At 36.5% G+C, this 16,318-nt stretch overlaps 2 protein-coding genes and 1 pseudogene across 4 annotated transcripts in view; 1 reads left to right on the top strand and 2 right to left on the bottom strand.

Moving 5' to 3' along the window:
- Positions 1-9,890, bottom strand: part of LOC306888042 (SLIT-ROBO Rho GTPase-activating protein 1-like) — a 116,900-nt gene extending 107,010 nt beyond the window's left edge. For both annotated transcript variants that reach the window (XM_079446142.1, XM_079446143.1), the window contains exon 1: positions 9,363-9,890. In XM_079446142.1, the coding sequence (XP_079302268.1) occupies positions 9,363-9,432 (70 nt within the window). In that variant the 5' untranslated portion in view covers positions 9,433-9,890. The remainder of the gene's footprint in view (positions 1-9,362) is intronic.
- A 295-nt stretch (positions 9,891-10,185) lies between these two features.
- LOC306888040 (ribitol-5-phosphate xylosyltransferase 1) lies at positions 10,186-14,655 on the bottom strand. Its single transcript, XM_079446137.1, has 6 exons — positions 14,282-14,655; positions 13,982-14,149; positions 13,787-13,889; positions 13,226-13,540; positions 12,901-13,071; positions 10,186-12,240 (listed from the first exon to the last, which is right to left on the bottom strand). The coding sequence occupies exons 1-6, from the start codon at positions 14,424-14,426 to the stop codon at positions 11,838-11,840; spliced, it is 1,305 nt and encodes a 434-aa protein (XP_079302263.1). The 5' UTR covers positions 14,427-14,655; the 3' UTR covers positions 10,186-11,837.
- On the top strand, positions 14,617-16,245 carry LOC306888691 (cytochrome b-c1 complex subunit Rieske, mitochondrial-like; annotated as a pseudogene). The gene is made up of 2 exons: positions 14,617-14,666; positions 15,648-16,245. The product of its transcript is annotated as a cytochrome b-c1 complex subunit Rieske, mitochondrial-like (transcript).
- Positions 16,246-16,318: the final 73 nt, after the last annotated feature.

The raw sequence follows: 16,318 nt of genomic DNA, 5'->3' as shown, positions 1-16,318 counted from the left end.
CAAGGCCTTTTGGGAAAGGGCTCTCTGGCAACCCATGATGGGCCCCAAGGGAAGGGTTTGCCTGCTCTTTCTTCATGGCATGGTTTTTACTTACTCAGGACTTTTTCAGGTCTGAGACCTAAATGGCTCAAATCTTCTAAAACTGCATGAGCTACATGCCAAAACATGTTTGAATATGATCAGTACAGGCCACATAGATAACTTCTTTTTCTTACATAATTGCATTAAAATTGGTTTGTAACAATGGTTTTATATAAATTGTGCATTCTTAAAGTCACAATGAAGTGGAATTAGCAACAGATCTTCTTCCATATTATGCCATCTATTAGAGACAAATTGATATATATTTTTTTTTAAAGTAGGGCGGGGACTTGGATCTATCCATTGGTTATTGATTGGATTGTTGCAGATTGGCTAAAACGGAGCTTACAGTTAATTGTAATGAAGGGGGTTTAAGCAGACTAAATGATTGGAGAAATCCAGCTCATGTCATCAGAGAAAAATCTACTGGAAGATTGAACTATGACATTTTGATTAAGAATTACAAAAATTACTTTCAAAAAAGTGCATGTTTAAAGGAAAGGTCAAATTAGCTATATCTCAGTGTAATTTTGCTGGCAAAAAGTCCATTGTCAATAGCATAGCAATGTATGAAGCACAGCTCAGACAAAAGTCACTTTCAAACCAATCAGATTTCTGTTGGCCTGTGTGGCCAATTTGCATGATCAATAAACATGAGCGAAATCTTCGTGGTAACTTTTACGCCCATATGCAAAACTTCAAAATGTGAGGATTCTTACTGAAATCAATGGATTTTGTCAGCGAACGTAAAAAATGTCCATAATAAAAGGCTCATCTGAAAAACATAAAATTGGTGCAATAACAATACTGTGCAATATTCACACAAGATCAGACAACCTAACTCTAAGACCACCTAAACATTCCTTGACTTGCGGTGGTATTGTTAAGGTTTGGGATGGCGGAGTCAGGGTGTGACGTGTGGGTGGAGAGAAGCAGATTTTATTGGGTGGAGTGAAAAGCCCAGCATGCGTGGAAAGACTAGGCAGGAGACAGGCTTAGTCTATCAAACAAGAGAGAGGGAGAGTAGACACAGATGGTCCCATCAATAGCCCCCACTCTTTTCTTCTACCACCAAGGGTGTTCATCAACTATTTGGGCACTAGAATTAAGCACAAAGACTGATGATCTGGCCGGAGCAGATGGGAAGTATTTGTGGACCTGTGGGGAACGGTGGTACAGGATGCCTCAAGCAGGAAGTGTGGGAATGCTACAGCAAAAGAGACTTCATTAGCCATAATGGGCAGTAAATTGTAATGACATAGCTGTCAGGCACAGGCATTGTTTTAATTACTGATAATAAACTGGTTTAAGTTTATTTTGCTCTTGATTGTAATATAGTTTAGAGCCAGTAAGAAGTCTTTCCTGCATTGCCATTTAGTGCCACTAGTAGGGATGGGTATCGTTAAGGTTTTAACGGTATTACTACTCTTATCGATACTGCTTATCGATCCGGTACTTTAACAGTATTCTTATCGGTACTTTTTGTTTTACTTTGTTTCTTTGTTCATATTCTTACAGTATCTTATCTTATGTATATAAAACACTAAAAATGCCTGCACTTCATCAATTTGTAAATGCACCAGTGTGCAGGTATTTTTAGTGTTTTATATACATAAGATAAGATACAGTAACAACATGAACAAAGAAACAAAATAAAACAAACTGACAAATACAATAAAAACACACAAACGAAATGAAATAAACAGTGCTTTCATTTTTCCATGAAGGTCTACTAATATTAATGTTCAGGTAAGTAATAGTTACAAAAGTAATCAAATGTAAATGAGCACTGCATAGTTTTCACTGTATGTACTGATAGATTTATGTTTATTAAAGCTATAACGTTGTTCAGATTAAGAGCTGTTCAATTAACATTGATGGCTCAAGCTCCAGTCTGACACTTTAAGACAATATACTGACACGCATCGGATTTTCTCCCAACTGTTCTCGTCCACTTAAAACTTAAAAGTGAAGACTCTCATAACCGGCCATTTTGACACATTGTGTGTGTATTTTTTGGCATATTTTTGTGTGTTATTTCGACGCGCCCGAAGCTCAAAGTGTATGCTACTTTGCTTGTCCGTTTTGGAGCACGCCGCCGCGCAGGCACACGCGCGCACACACATTTCATCCTGGGGAACAGCAGATTGTACTTTCAACGTTTTACTATCAAATATGTCCTGCAATGTAGCAACAGTAAAGACGGCATTTTATAACAATCACCGATTGAGCTGATTCAGATGTTAAGTTTTGGTTCGGAGGAACGAATCCGCGCCGCTATGAAGGGAATAAGGGAGTTGTGCTAGAAGAAATGCGGCTATAATCCTTGGAAGCCAAAATGGAAAAAAAAAAAAAAAAATACTTAGCTTAAAATAACAGCCATAGGCCTAAAGTGTGAGCAGACGTTTGAATAGTTGGTTCTCTCTTCTATCATAATTAAACAGGACTTTCATGTTGCGTGTGTTGAAGGTCCTCCGCGTGAGCGCGATCTGGCTTCTGAATTGCGCATAGCAAAAGTGCATCATAGACAAATGTTTGAATATTATTGCACATAAAAACAGCTGGCGATATATATATATATATATATATATATATATATATATATATATATATATATATATATATATATAGAGAGAGAGAGAGAGAGAGAGAGAGAGAGAGAAAGAGAGAAACAATAAATGTGTGTGTGTTTTCTTAATTTCTCCAATACCGACAGAAGTACCGATAACGTCAGAGCTTATCGATACTCCGGTCTTTTATAATTTAGCCCCGAGACCGATTTAATACCGAGTTTCGGTACCCATCCCTAGCCACTAGTGCACTTGCACCATCAAAATTACAACACGAATTCCCGGAAATGTTGGGACGTTTTCAAAGACTTTCAAATCACATGAGCTAATATTTTATTCACAATAGAACATAGATAACAAATATTTAAACTGAGAAATTTTTAAATTTTATGCACAAAATGAGCTCATTTCAAATTTGATGCCTGCTACTGGTCTCAAAATAGATGGAACGGGGGCATGTTTACCAGGTATAGCATCCCCTCTTCTTTTCAAAACAGTTTGAAGACTTCTGGACATAGAGGTTATGAGTTTCTGGAGTTTTGTCCCATTCTTGCCTAATTCCAGCTGCTGAAGAGTTTGTGGTCATCTTTGACGTATTTTTCGTTTAATGATGCACCAAATATTCTCTATAGGTGAAAGATCTGGACTGCAGGCAGGCCAATTCAGCACCCGGCTTTTGAACGCTGAACGCTGATAACACGCTGAAATGTCTCTCTCCTCTTTAGCCCGGAGGACACGGCATCCGTGATTTCCAACAAGAATGTCAAATTTGGACTCGTCTGACCATAGCACACTTTTCCACTTTGAAACAGTCCATTTTAAATGAGCCTTGGCCCACAGGACACGACAGCGCTTCTGTTTGCCGACAGTGGTTTCTGGAAGTATTCCTGGGCCCATTTAGTAATGTCAATGACAGAATCGTGCCGATGAGTGATGCAGTGTCGCCTGAGGGCTCGAAGACCACAGGCATCCAGCAAAGGTCTTCGGCCTTGTCCCTTACGCTCAGAGATTTCTCCAGTTTCTCTGAATCTTTTGATGATGTTATGCACTGTAGGTGCTGAGATTTGCAAAGCCTTTGCAATTTTACGTTGAGTAACGTTGTTTTTAAAGTATTCCACAATCCTTTTATGCACTCTTTCACAGATTGGCGAGCCTCTGTCCATCTTTACTCTGCCTCTCTAAGACATCCCTTTTCTAGCTAATAATGTTACAAACCTGATGTCAATTAACTTAATTAGTTGCTAGAACCCAGATGAATCTTTTCAAAATGTCTTGCTTTTTCAGCCCTTTGTTGCCCCCGTGCCAACTTTTTTGAGACCTGTAGTAGGGATGGGCGATATCTTATCGTTTGCGATATACCGTTGAAAATTCTCCTCACGATAAAAATTTGTCTCCTCACGATAATAACGATAAGTCTAGTTGATGACGTAGTTTTGTGCGCGCCCGATTCACTGTTCACATGCGGAGTGAAAACAAGCATGGCGGACGTGAGGCTGACAGTGCGTTCACACCGGACGCGACTTGCGCGAATAAATGGCGCTATTCGCGCGTAGTTGGACGCGTGAACATTTTGGGTTTACGCGCTTCATTCGCGCGTGAAATTCACTGCACAACAGATGCGAATTCGCGTCATGGACGGGGCTTCTGCCAGGCGCACATGTATGACTGCCACAGAGAGCATATGTATAGAATTTCGCTCTAAACGCTCAATTCCCGCTGCGTCATTCGCGCGAATTGCGCGGCAGGATGTCTATTCGCGTCTTTGCATTGACTTAACATGTAAATCATTCGCGCTTAACGCTTCATTCGCGTCTGGTGTGAACGCACCATGAGGAGGAGCTTGTTGTTACGCGAGGAGCTACCTCCACAATTTGCTACTGGTTTGGTTACAGAAAATCAGATGAGGAGCAAACTACCGTAATATGCAAAGTGTACAGAAAAATGGTGGTTACAAAGAGTGGAAACACGTCCAATTTGAATTTGACATAAAAGATGCCATACTTTTAATAAAGTTAAATATGCCATTTCTGAGATATTACAATGAATTAATTTCTAAAATGTTATGATATGGAAAGCCTGAAACAGATCACAGCAGTATAGCCATACACAGGCTTTCAGTCATCAGCAACGTGGTAAACGTGTGCCAGTAGCCTATGCATATGATTTAATATGAAGCGTCCATAACGCATTACTATGGTTGATAAGAGCAATTAATGGTGATGAGCTGTTGATCATAATTAGCATGGCCATAAGTTGGCTGTGTACAGAAAGTTTCAAGTTAATTGCATTAATAATACTATATGAAATAAACTTAATCTTTAAAACTTAATCTATATCTATATATATATATATATCTCTATATCTCTATATATATATATATATATATATATATATATATATATATATATATATATATATAAAATATATTATATATTATCGTCATTTGTATCGTTATCGCAATAAATACCTGAAATTATCGTGATAAATTTTTTAGGCCATATCGCCCATCCCTAACCTGTAGCAGGTATCATATTTGAAATGAGCTCATTTATTGGATAAGTGTAAAATTTATCAGTTTAACATTTGTTATGTTCTATTGTGAATAAAATATTGGCTCATGTGATTTGAAAGTCTTTTATTTTTCATTTTATTCAAATTTAAAAAACGTCCCAACATTTCCTGAATTCGGGTTGTAAAATAAAAAGGGCTTTCCAATTACCAAATAATTTGTTTAGGGGTTTTTATGAAATAAGCAAAACCTGGAAATAAAAAAAATAAATATATATATTTGTGATTATAGTCTCAGCTTTTACTTTGGTAACACTGAACAAACCGTAGGCCAATTTTAGACAATAACTGATAGTTAATTCATAATTTAGCAAGGCTGGTGTCAGTATAAAAAAGTAAAAGTGACAATTTAAATCTGACGAGCACCTGATGATGAATGAATGAATCAATCAATCAACAAGGTAAAGTGTATATCTTAGATTATGTAACTGATTACCATCTCTTTTCATTTCTTTAAATTCTTTCAGTGGTTCATATTAAATAGTTGGTGTAGCCATTAATTTTTAATAGCACAAAAATATTCCAAATATAGTTTGTCAATTCAAATCACAAAATAATGAACAAATTCTGTTGTGAATATAGATAATTTTTACAGAAAAATAAAAATATACACATTCAGATGTGCATGACAAGGCATTTGTGTATCATTGAAAAGCTTCGTTAGAGGTTATAACATTTATGTGGGGAAATATTCTCGCATGGCAGGTTGAGGACAGCATCCGTGTCAGGAGCCAGCAGGGGCAGGCTAGTGAGTTATGACCCGGTGCCATGAAAGGAACGCCAACTGTGCGACATCGAACAGACAATCTGGCCAAAGAAAACAACACTATTGTGATTTGCCAGCAGGCCAAGAGACCAAATTATGAGTTTACACCTCTCTGCACTTGCTATGAAGTAATACACCCATGTGTCACAAAGTACAAATAAAAAGCTATACATTTTAAAGCAGCATTCGTACATTTTCAATAGGGATGGAACTGAAAAGTCACTAAATGTGTCTGAATTACAAATTTAACAGATGCATTAATGCACATATATAGCGTAACATGGTAATTCTAGACTGATTTAACTAGACTTGATTCAGCTTTCACATCAATACTGCATCTTTGTGCCTTTCCATATTTTGTCATGTTCATTTTACATCATTCTCTCTATGCAGTCAGTGCCGCATGGAGCGCAGAGTGATGGATATGGCAGGTTTGTGTGTTGATAAGACTGACTGTCAGGTTCTCCTGCAGCTTTCTGTGCAGCAACAACTGGGATTCTCACACCTCTCAGTCCTTGCTGGCTAACCTAACCTGATAACTCTAAAATAAGCTTCATATGACTCATGCTGGTGCTAAAGCATTTTATTATTACTATTATTATTTGACATTTATTGCATTTGTCAATTTTATTTAATTTCTGTATTTTCTTAAATGGGTGTGTATAGAGTATTTACAGACTGTTAACTTTTAGTTTTAGTTACTTTTTCTTATTTGTAAGTCACTTTGGATAAAAGCGTCTGCTAAATGACTAAAAGTAAAAAGTAAAGCAAACAATATGAGTCATAGTTATGACTGATTAAACACTGGCAAGTTTATAGATCAAAAGACCAGAAGCAACACGTGGGAACTATGAGCAAAAACAGTTAATCATGACAGACTTACTATGTCAAGTGTAACCTTAACAAACTTGATTACTAATAGGAAGTACTCTTGAATTAGTCAACATAAAATCTCTGATGTACTACTGTTCTTACTACATGTGATTCACTACTGTTCCACAGAACACTGAGGTTTGTGTTTATTATCTTCATCAAAATAAATAGAAATGTCCTTTTTAGCTAATATCCCAAATTAATTACACTCTTAAAGTAAAGGTTCCAAAAGAGGTTTGCCATAGAAAAAACATTTTTGGTTCCCTAATGAACCTTTCAGTGAGCAGTTCTTAAAAGAACCATTTTTTTAAAGCAATTTTTAAAATTTAAAGAACGGAGAGGTTCCATGTATGTTAAAGGTTCATTGTGGATCTGTAGATTTCAATAAAGAACCTTTATTTTTCAGGAGTTTCGCTCCATTCTGTCAAGTAACACCCACTTTTCATAACTCAAATCAACTGACAATGGATAAAATATCCTTAAATATCCATATATATAATTTCACTTCAAATAAATCAGATTACACGTATAAAATGGTTGTGAATGGTTTACTTTTTACTGCTTCCCTAAACTAAACACAACATAAGTGATGGTCAGGATCAGGATAAGAAGAGAATGTGCAAACACCATGAGCCTGGAATACAAATAACACCCCACTTAGGACACGAGTCCTCGGGATAAGCCGATAAAACGGGATTCCAGGCACAGTTCCGGCCTTTCTTCTCTCTCACAGTATCATTTTCACAACAACCACAGTGTTACAGAGGAAATCAATCCCAAACCATCCCAAATCAGGTTGAGGGAAACTACAGATTACACAGACAATATGTTACATTCACCTGTACCTGATATGGACGCCCATTTTTAGAAGATGATAAAAAAAGTCAACTGTCAACATTGCACCAGCATAAAGTTTGTGCTAAAATAAGTCTAAGAAAAAAGTCATGGCTGTTAATCTGAGGGGTGTTTTCATGTTACTACAACGCAAAGCTAATGAGACGCTCGGCACGGGCGGATTCTGTGCATCACGCTGCTATTAACAGCCTTAGTCATCATCAGAGCGAGGGGCTGAACATTCCTGTCAAATGAGCACCGCTGCTCTGACAAACACCATGTCATGATAGCGACGTACCTCTCTCTCTCTCACGCACACTCTCTTCCTCCACATAAATAATAGGCATTTCTGTCTGCAAACAGCCCTGGAGGATGCCAAATCCCTATGGTTACTACAATGCAGAAACTGCCTCTTTCCTGTGATGATGATGCTCATGAGACGAAAAGGAAACAGACCATCCGGCTTAGTTTGTTGGAAAGTAAGAGGGAGGTTTTTAAGAAGTTCTGCTCAACAGTGACTTTAACACAAGTTGCAAATTTGACCGATGAGTTTCAATTACATTCACAATCACTGGATACATTGTAAAACAAAAACAAATTTTAAAAAAATGCAAAATTACTAGAAAAAAATTATATTTACTTTAGAAGTATCTGTATAATGAACAATATGGAATATTTTCAGTATTGTTAAACATGAAGCTACATGGTATAAAAACTCAGGCATCATCAGCTTCATCTAAATATAACATGGCCACATGCCAAGAGAAAGGCATTGACCTCATATTTCTATGTTCTCCTTTCAGAGTTATTATCATATTAACTTTCATGACTTTTCCAGGCTTGGATATCACAAATTTAAAATTGCCTGACACTTCCTGGTTTTCTACGACATTACTGACACGTCCACAAATGAAAATCCTCAAAACAGATTGAAAAATTAATCACCTCAAAACGTTACGCTAAGCACAATATGTGCATTAATGACTATTCATTTAGAAACTGAATACACACAAAACTGGTTGTGTCATATTTTCATTTTTGTGGGACAAGGTGGTGGTATCATTAAAGGCTGAAATTCTTGGAAAAATAAGAAATGTTGGCATAATTTTCCCCAAAAAATCTGCATTTTTGTTTTGTTAATTTTTTTTTTAAACATCCTGAGGCATAACGAACATTTAAGAAGCTATTTTGCTGTAATGTGACAAGAAAATTCAATTTTGACCCATTTTGCATTACAAATTTTAGAGAAAAAAATAATATTTTGACCTTTTTATGAAAAGGTGTTCATGTTTGTGTGTGTGTGTGTGTGTGTGTCATATGGAACCAAGACAACATCTGGATATTTGTGAATCAAAAATACTGAACAAGTTTAGATTTTGCCACTTTACATTTTTAGTCATTAAATCTATAATCTATTTATTTATTATATATGAAACAACTTGAAAAACAATTTTTGACTATTTTTAAAACTTTTATCTTATTTCAACCTTATTTGACATTGACCCAAGCTTCTCCCAAACCTATTGTTTGCACCTGATTTAAATTTTTCTGATTCTTTATCCAAAATGTTGAATCTGTGAATCAAACATTCAGCATGATGCACAAGTGATGAATGATGAAATGCTCTCACTGCACCACTCACGACTACTACAGCAGTTTAGGATTCTTACCTTTGACTTGAGTCTCGTACTCTGTAATGATCTCTTTATCCTTTTTGAACTTCACGGGAGGATTCGACATTTTCAAGAGAGTTCAGTTACGAGAATGTTTGTAAACTGGTTTGTTGATTTCCAGGTCGCTCTCTACAGCGGCCAGTGCATCCCAGAGATTGTTCAAGTTGCTCAGGATAAATAAAAAATCCCAAAAGCCTCAAATGTTCATCTTCCGAGTTCCCAACGATTCCGCCGTCAGTGCGATCAAAACAGCGCGCACGGGAAGAGTTTCCTCCCAAACAAGTAACCCTTTCCTTGGGCAAATGTCCACGGCTTGTTCCAGCAAGAGGTCCTTCAAGCTGTCCTTTAGTCACCCGCCGACGGATCTGAGCAGCATAATGACTGGCGTGATTCTCTACACCCTTTCCTCGCGGATTGCGACTGACCTCAAGGCAGCTGGAAAAGCAAGTGGTTGGAAATGGGAGGGATTGGAGGCGGAAATGTGGATGGGACTGACAACTTTTCTAACCAGTTGTCCACGAAAGTAAATTTAGTTTTCTAGTAACTGTTAGTTACACAGAATTAGACCATTAAAACAGCAACAAATCAAAACTGTTTGAAAAACTTATTGTGAAATGTGTTGTATTTTTTAAGATTTATATATCCAAATCGTTACATTATGAATCCTTTAAAAGTATAAGATTTCTAATTATTGAGTTTTAAAGTAAGCCTTCTGAATATTTTTAACTCGTTTGGAGCAACGAGTCGAGTAGGACGCCTAGTGGCCAGTGTTTGGAAATGCATGTCAATAAATCTTTTTTTTTATTTTTATTGTTTTTTTCCAAATATACAGAAGTACTTAACTTCAAGCATAACTCACATCCAAAAAACAACAACAAAAATAAATAAGAACATGGGGGATACATATAACAAATATATATGATGTATGGTAAAGCATTACATTTTACAGATAACATTTTTTAATATGAGAGATGTTTTTATACATTTCTTGTTTCTGGTAATTGAAGTCAGTGAGTCATAAAATATATTAAGTTCTTTACAAAAAAAACTTAAATGAGGGACTAATAGATGTAATTTTTGCTTTATGTATATGGAACTTCCCAAGAAGAATTATCACCTTTAAAGTGTTATCAACTACATCCGATCCAGTATTACAGTTCAAAAAAAGGACCATAGATTCATCTATTTTAAATATTTTGTAAAATATATCAAAAACCAACATAGAAACCTGCTTCCAAAAGTCTTCAGAATATTTACAGTTACAAAACAAGTGTATAAGTGTTTCATTTTCCAAGTTACAAAATGAACATTTTGGTGAGACATCTTTTCTAAACTTGTTAATAAAAATGTTACAGGGATTGCATGTCAATAAATCACTTGCCTCTACATGTCCCAGACCTGGACTTTCAATCTATATATATATTTTTTAAATCCATTATTAAAAGATAAATTACATTAAGACAGAATTACCTGTATAAAACTATGATAATCTAACCCAGGGCTGTCCAAACTCGGTCCTGCAGAGTTTAGTTCCAACCCTAATTAGACACACCTGAAGCAGCTAATCATACTAGAAGCTTCCATGCAGGTGTGTTGAGGCAAGCTGGAGCTAAACTCTGCAGGACACCGGACCTCCAGGAACAAGTTTGGACAGCCCTGATCTAAACAAAGTGTGGAATAATTAGAAATCTTTTCCATGCATCTAAACTGTGTAAATGAATGTAAAGCATAGAGTGCTGCAGTATGTAGGGTGAGTTGTAACAGTAATAGAAAATATGGACATCAGTTTAAATTTTAACATGAATTTGATTTGTTAATCAAATTTACTTGTTCAAGATCATTTTAATATCATTCCCTATCATCAAAAGGAACAAACAAAAAGGAGACATTTTATTTTTAAATAAACACACAAACATGTGTTTGCATAAAAGTCCAAATGATTCAAGAAACATCTAAAGACGTATTTTCTGTGAGCACTTGACTGAATCCTGTTGATGTACTAAGTATTAAATACTCTGCAATAATAAAAGATAGTTAAATAGACACTGCCTATTTTTAGTGTAATGTCTAAAGAGTCTAAATGATAGATAAATAAAGATCGGGCAGGTTAAAAGTAAAATTAAGTTCTTTTAATAACTTGCACTGAGCTAAAAGCAAAAAACACCTTCAGCTGAGAAAAAAAATGAAATGTTAACAATATTAAATATCTGTCTATGTAACCCAGCTAGGTTATAAACTAAAAAAAACACTTATTACTACTTTTTTGGACAGTTATTTTCACTGAAACGGGAAAACATGATGGCTTAATAAATTAATACTATACAGTAAACATGGAGGGCATTAATGCACAGCAGCATATGGTAAACCATGAACACACAGTAGTAGCATCTTATATTTCACATGGATAATTGAGTAAATGATGAATTGTCATTTTTGGGTGAACTGACTCTTTAAAAAATTTCCAAACTAATCCTAGGTGATTTTGAAAAAGCCATCTTCCAACACCTCTGTGAATTTGTCCTTCATCTGCTGACGAAAGCCACTGTACCACTCCAGCAGTCTCATCCTCCTCTCCGTTTTTTCCTTCTGGCTCATCTCTCTCTCCCTCTCCAGGATGGCAGGCAGCTCCCTCCAGTCCTTGAGGAAGATGAAGGGTGCTCCTGCATCTTTAAGTAGTCGGAGCGGGGACCGGTTACCAACCGCACAGGCCCCTGGAGTCAGGACGTCCTCCACCACGGGCACAGAGCCATAGGCACAGGCTTCATAGATGCGGTAGCACTCTGTGTTCACTCCCACCGGACAAAGAGTGAGGTCACTTTGTGCTAATGCCATCTGGTACTGTCTGGAGGTGTCTGCCGTCTCTTGAGGAAGCCACCTGTTGACACAAAATGCAAGAGGTATTAAAAAAAAACACTCGCTGCAATCCAGCAATGGTTGAAATATTATTTGTGAAGGATTTATGGGTAAAATAGAAACATGAGAATGTGTACTGTAAACAATTAAACAATTATACATACTAACTGATCATCATAACTTACACTACCATTCAAAAATGTTACTTTTTTGGGGGGAAAAAGTCAGATCAAATTGATCAAAATACAGTAAAACAGTAATATTATGAAATGTTACTACTAATTAAACTGAATTTTCAGCATCATTACTTCAGTCTTCAGTGTCACATGATCCTTCAGAACTATTCTAATTCTGATTTAGTGCTCAAGAAACATTTTTCAGTATTCTGTGATTAATAAAAAGTTCAAAAGAGCAGCATTTATTTGAATGTTGTGTGTGTGTGTAAGATTATAAATGTCTTTGCTGTCTCTTTTGATCTATTTAAAGCATCCATGCTGAATAAAAATAGTAATTTCTTAAAAAAAGAAAACATTAAAAGGACCCGAGTTTTTTTTTCTTCCTAACAATAAAGTATTTTAAATATTCTAGCATTACTTAATATATCCTGCAATTTTGTTTTGAATGCAATTCATTTCAATTCAGACCAACAAAAATAATGGACAGTACTTCCAAAAATACATACTTCTCTCTAACATGCATGAGGCAATCTTTCTCCAAGCCGTTCTGCTTTAGGACGCCCATGAGAGTTTCCCTGGAGGAGTTTTTGTACATAGTCCCGAGAAAGTTGCAGAGATATGGTCTAGCAGTTTTCAGCATCTGACCGCTAAGTGTGACTACAGGGAAATGCCTGTATCTGTAGAGAAAGAAAAAGCACTTTATAAACAATCAAACTAACTGATTTCTTCTAAATTATTTCAAAACAATAAAATTGGATGCTAATAAAATATTACAGAAATACACCTCATTAAATATAAAACAAAAATTTGTTTTTAAAAATAGAAACTTACGTGGCAACACCCAGTGGCCACTGGAAGATGTCTTTATCATTGACCCAAGGACTGTCGTACACAAGAAAGAGCAGGTCCACAAACCCACCGTGCCTCTTAAGGTAAGGACTGATCCAGTCGTTATTGCACTGCTCGTTGCCCAGAAGAACCACAGCAACCCGAGATACAGAGCGCATCTGCACCAGACCCTGGACGTGCTGCAGCCACTGGATGGAGTAAGAGATTTTCTGCTGCTCACGGCCATTCAAAACCAACACCACACTGTCTGTGTCGAGAGAAACGTGCCCTTGCACCACTGCTGGCCCTGTGTAGAAACTGAGGAAAGATAATGATAAAGAGATCTGAAATTATTTTGAAAGAAATGCTCAAGAAGACTCCAATTATATAAAAAAAATGAATTACTTCAAATATATATAAAAACAGTAATACTGTGAGGTATTACAATTTAAAAAAAATATATATTTTTTTTAAAACAGCATTAATTTGTAATAGAAACATGTTGTAACATTAAAAAAAGTCTTCGGCATCCTCGTTAAATAAAATTGTCAATTAAAAGCTTACCTGAAATTGATCTTCCCAGACTGAATCTCTCCTTCTCTCCATTGGCTGGATTTGTCCTGTGGGTTGAGAGGCCCTTCTAAAATATGCTCCCACAAATAAAGTCCTAGGAAAATTTAAACAATGAACATTAATTTATGTTCTCTACTAATGCAAAAAAAATGAAGACACAAGCAATGCAATGATCTCTGGACTCGCCAATAGCCGCTTTGCCCCAGATCTGAACTTTATATGTTTTTGGCCTGTTCTCAGCTGCATGATCTTGGTATGATCTGAAGGCATCTCTCCTCTTCTGCAGAACTAAGGAATACACGTGCTCATCCTCTTCCCATGGGTTCCACTCTTCCTCTCCTGCTTTTCCATTATCTGGAAACGAACACTCTTGTTTACACGCGATCATTAATTGATATGCTTTTATTGCATTTACATTGTATTATATTGTTTATGTTTATTACAACAACCCTATAAGATGATGCGGGTTATGATTAATTGTCTTACCTATAATCACAGTGCCCTTTTTTACCACGCGATGAACGCGAGAAATAACCCTCTTGTTGAAAAACACATTATACGCTGCATACAACGAAAATATCACATAAGCCACAACAACTATGATCGCTATTTTCCGGCGTAAAAATCTCATGTTTAATTTTCAGGTGACCATCCTGTGGATCCAGACCAATGTGCACAAGAGATGACCAGTATGTGAACACATTTTTGGTTTTGAGTCGGATCTTTTAAAAGAATTGGTTCAAGTTTGAACGATTCGTTCTCAAGGCCGAGAATCGGATAACCTGTTCATAACAACTGTTCAAAAGAACCGATTCGCCGACATGAATCGAACGCCTCGTCCCTACTGTTTACATTTTCCCGAGGCTGCCTCGTACTGCCTGTTCAAAACTATACCAATTATCAAAAATATTTAAATATTTCAACAAATATATTGAAAATAACACGAGGCGCTAATTGAATAATGTATTGTATTTATCATTTAAATATCTTAATGGGAATAATTATTTTATTATCTCTGTTTTACTTTGCGCTTTCAGTTCAGTAAATTCCCGGTCCACTATGAAGGGAGGGAGGAGCTTCCGCAGGACCGTTCAAGACTCTTTACTTGTTTGATGATCTGAAACGTGACAAACATGCATAAAAATAAAAAATCAGGAAGGGTAAAAAATAAAAAATCAACACCTTTTCACACCACTATATTTACTTGTTGTGGTTCCACTGTTGCATACCAGACCTCATTCTAATACAGTAATTAATCCTATAATAAGTCATACTATTGACATATTATATGGTTATAAAATGTATATTATATATGTGACCCTGGACCACAAAACCAATCATAAGCAGCACAGGTATATTTGTAGCAATAGCCAACAATACATTGTATTGGTCAAAATTATCGATTTTTCTTTTATGCCAAAAAATCGTTAGGATAAAGATCATGTTCCATGAAGATATTTTGTACATTTCCTACCGTAAATATACCATAATTATTTTTTGATTGGTAATATGCATTGCTAAGGACTTCATTTCAATATTTTGATTATTTTGCACCCTCAGATTCCAGATTTTTAAATAGTTGTATCTCAGCCTTACGGACCATACATCAATAGAAAGCTTATTTATTCTGCTTTCTGATTATCCATTTAAAAAATTACCCTTATGACTGGTTTGTGGTCCAGGTTCACATATTATATAAAACTATAAATTAAAATCTTTATATAAATTAATTAATTAAATGTATTTATAGATGCAATAAAATATATATCCCTTTTATATATATATATATATATGTATATATATATGTGTGTGTGCTGTATATTTACAATGACCATTCTGTATGCTTTTTAAGCCATTTTGGAGCACGTCTCGCTCACACCGACATCAAAATCCCTGACTTCTCTGACTATCGGTGTGTTGAGGTGTTGGATCCCAAGAAGTCCTCTCAGGAAAGCAGCGAAGCTAGACGGGCCTTCTCTTACCTGGTGACCGGATCCACTGCTGTGGTGGGTGTCTATGCTGCCAAAACGGTTGTGACCCAATTCGTGTCCTCAATGAGTGCCTCTGCTGAAGTCCTGGCCCTGTCCAAAATCTAGATCAAGTTGTCCGACATCCCAGAGGGGAAAAACATGACCTTCAAGTGGAGAGGCAAGCCTCTGTTTGTTCGTCACAGAACAGAGGAGACCACAGCCGAGCAGAGCGTAGATCTCTCAGAGCTCCAGGACCACAAAGGCCGCGTCGCCAACCCCACCTGGGTCATCGTCATTGGTGTCTGCACTCATCTTGGCTGTGTCCCAATTGCAAACACCGGTGATTACAGCGGGTACTACTGCCCCTGCCATGGGTCACATTATGATGCTTCAGGAAGGATCATAAAAGGACCCGCACCTCTCAACTTGGAGGTGCCTTATTATAAGTTTCCTGATGAGGATACTGTAATTATTGGATAAGCAATGGACATTTTCTCTCTATGCTTTTAATGTGTCTGGACATATCTAACTATTAATAAATATATATTTTAAA

The sequence above is a fragment of the Barbus barbus genome (assembly GCF_936440315.1).
Source record: "Barbus barbus genome assembly, chromosome: 22".
In the NCBI taxonomy this organism is placed as follows: Eukaryota; Metazoa; Chordata; class Actinopteri; order Cypriniformes; family Cyprinidae; genus Barbus; species Barbus barbus.
This window is presented reverse-complemented; position numbering and strand designations above follow the sequence as displayed.

Excerpts from the sequence above, each read along its gene's own strand:
- LOC306888040 (XM_079446137.1), bottom strand. The coding sequence starts at position 14,426 with ATGAGATTTTTACGCCGGAAAATAGCGATCATAGTTGTTGTGGCTTAT. Across the intron at positions 14,150-14,281 it reads AAAGGGCACTGTGATTATAG|ATAATGGAAAAGCAGGAGAG; the intron begins GTAAGACAATTA and ends GTTCGTTTCCAG. Across the intron at positions 13,890-13,981 it reads CTGGGGCAAAGCGGCTATTG|GACTTTATTTGTGGGAGCAT; the intron begins GCGAGTCCAGAG and ends AAATTTTCCTAG.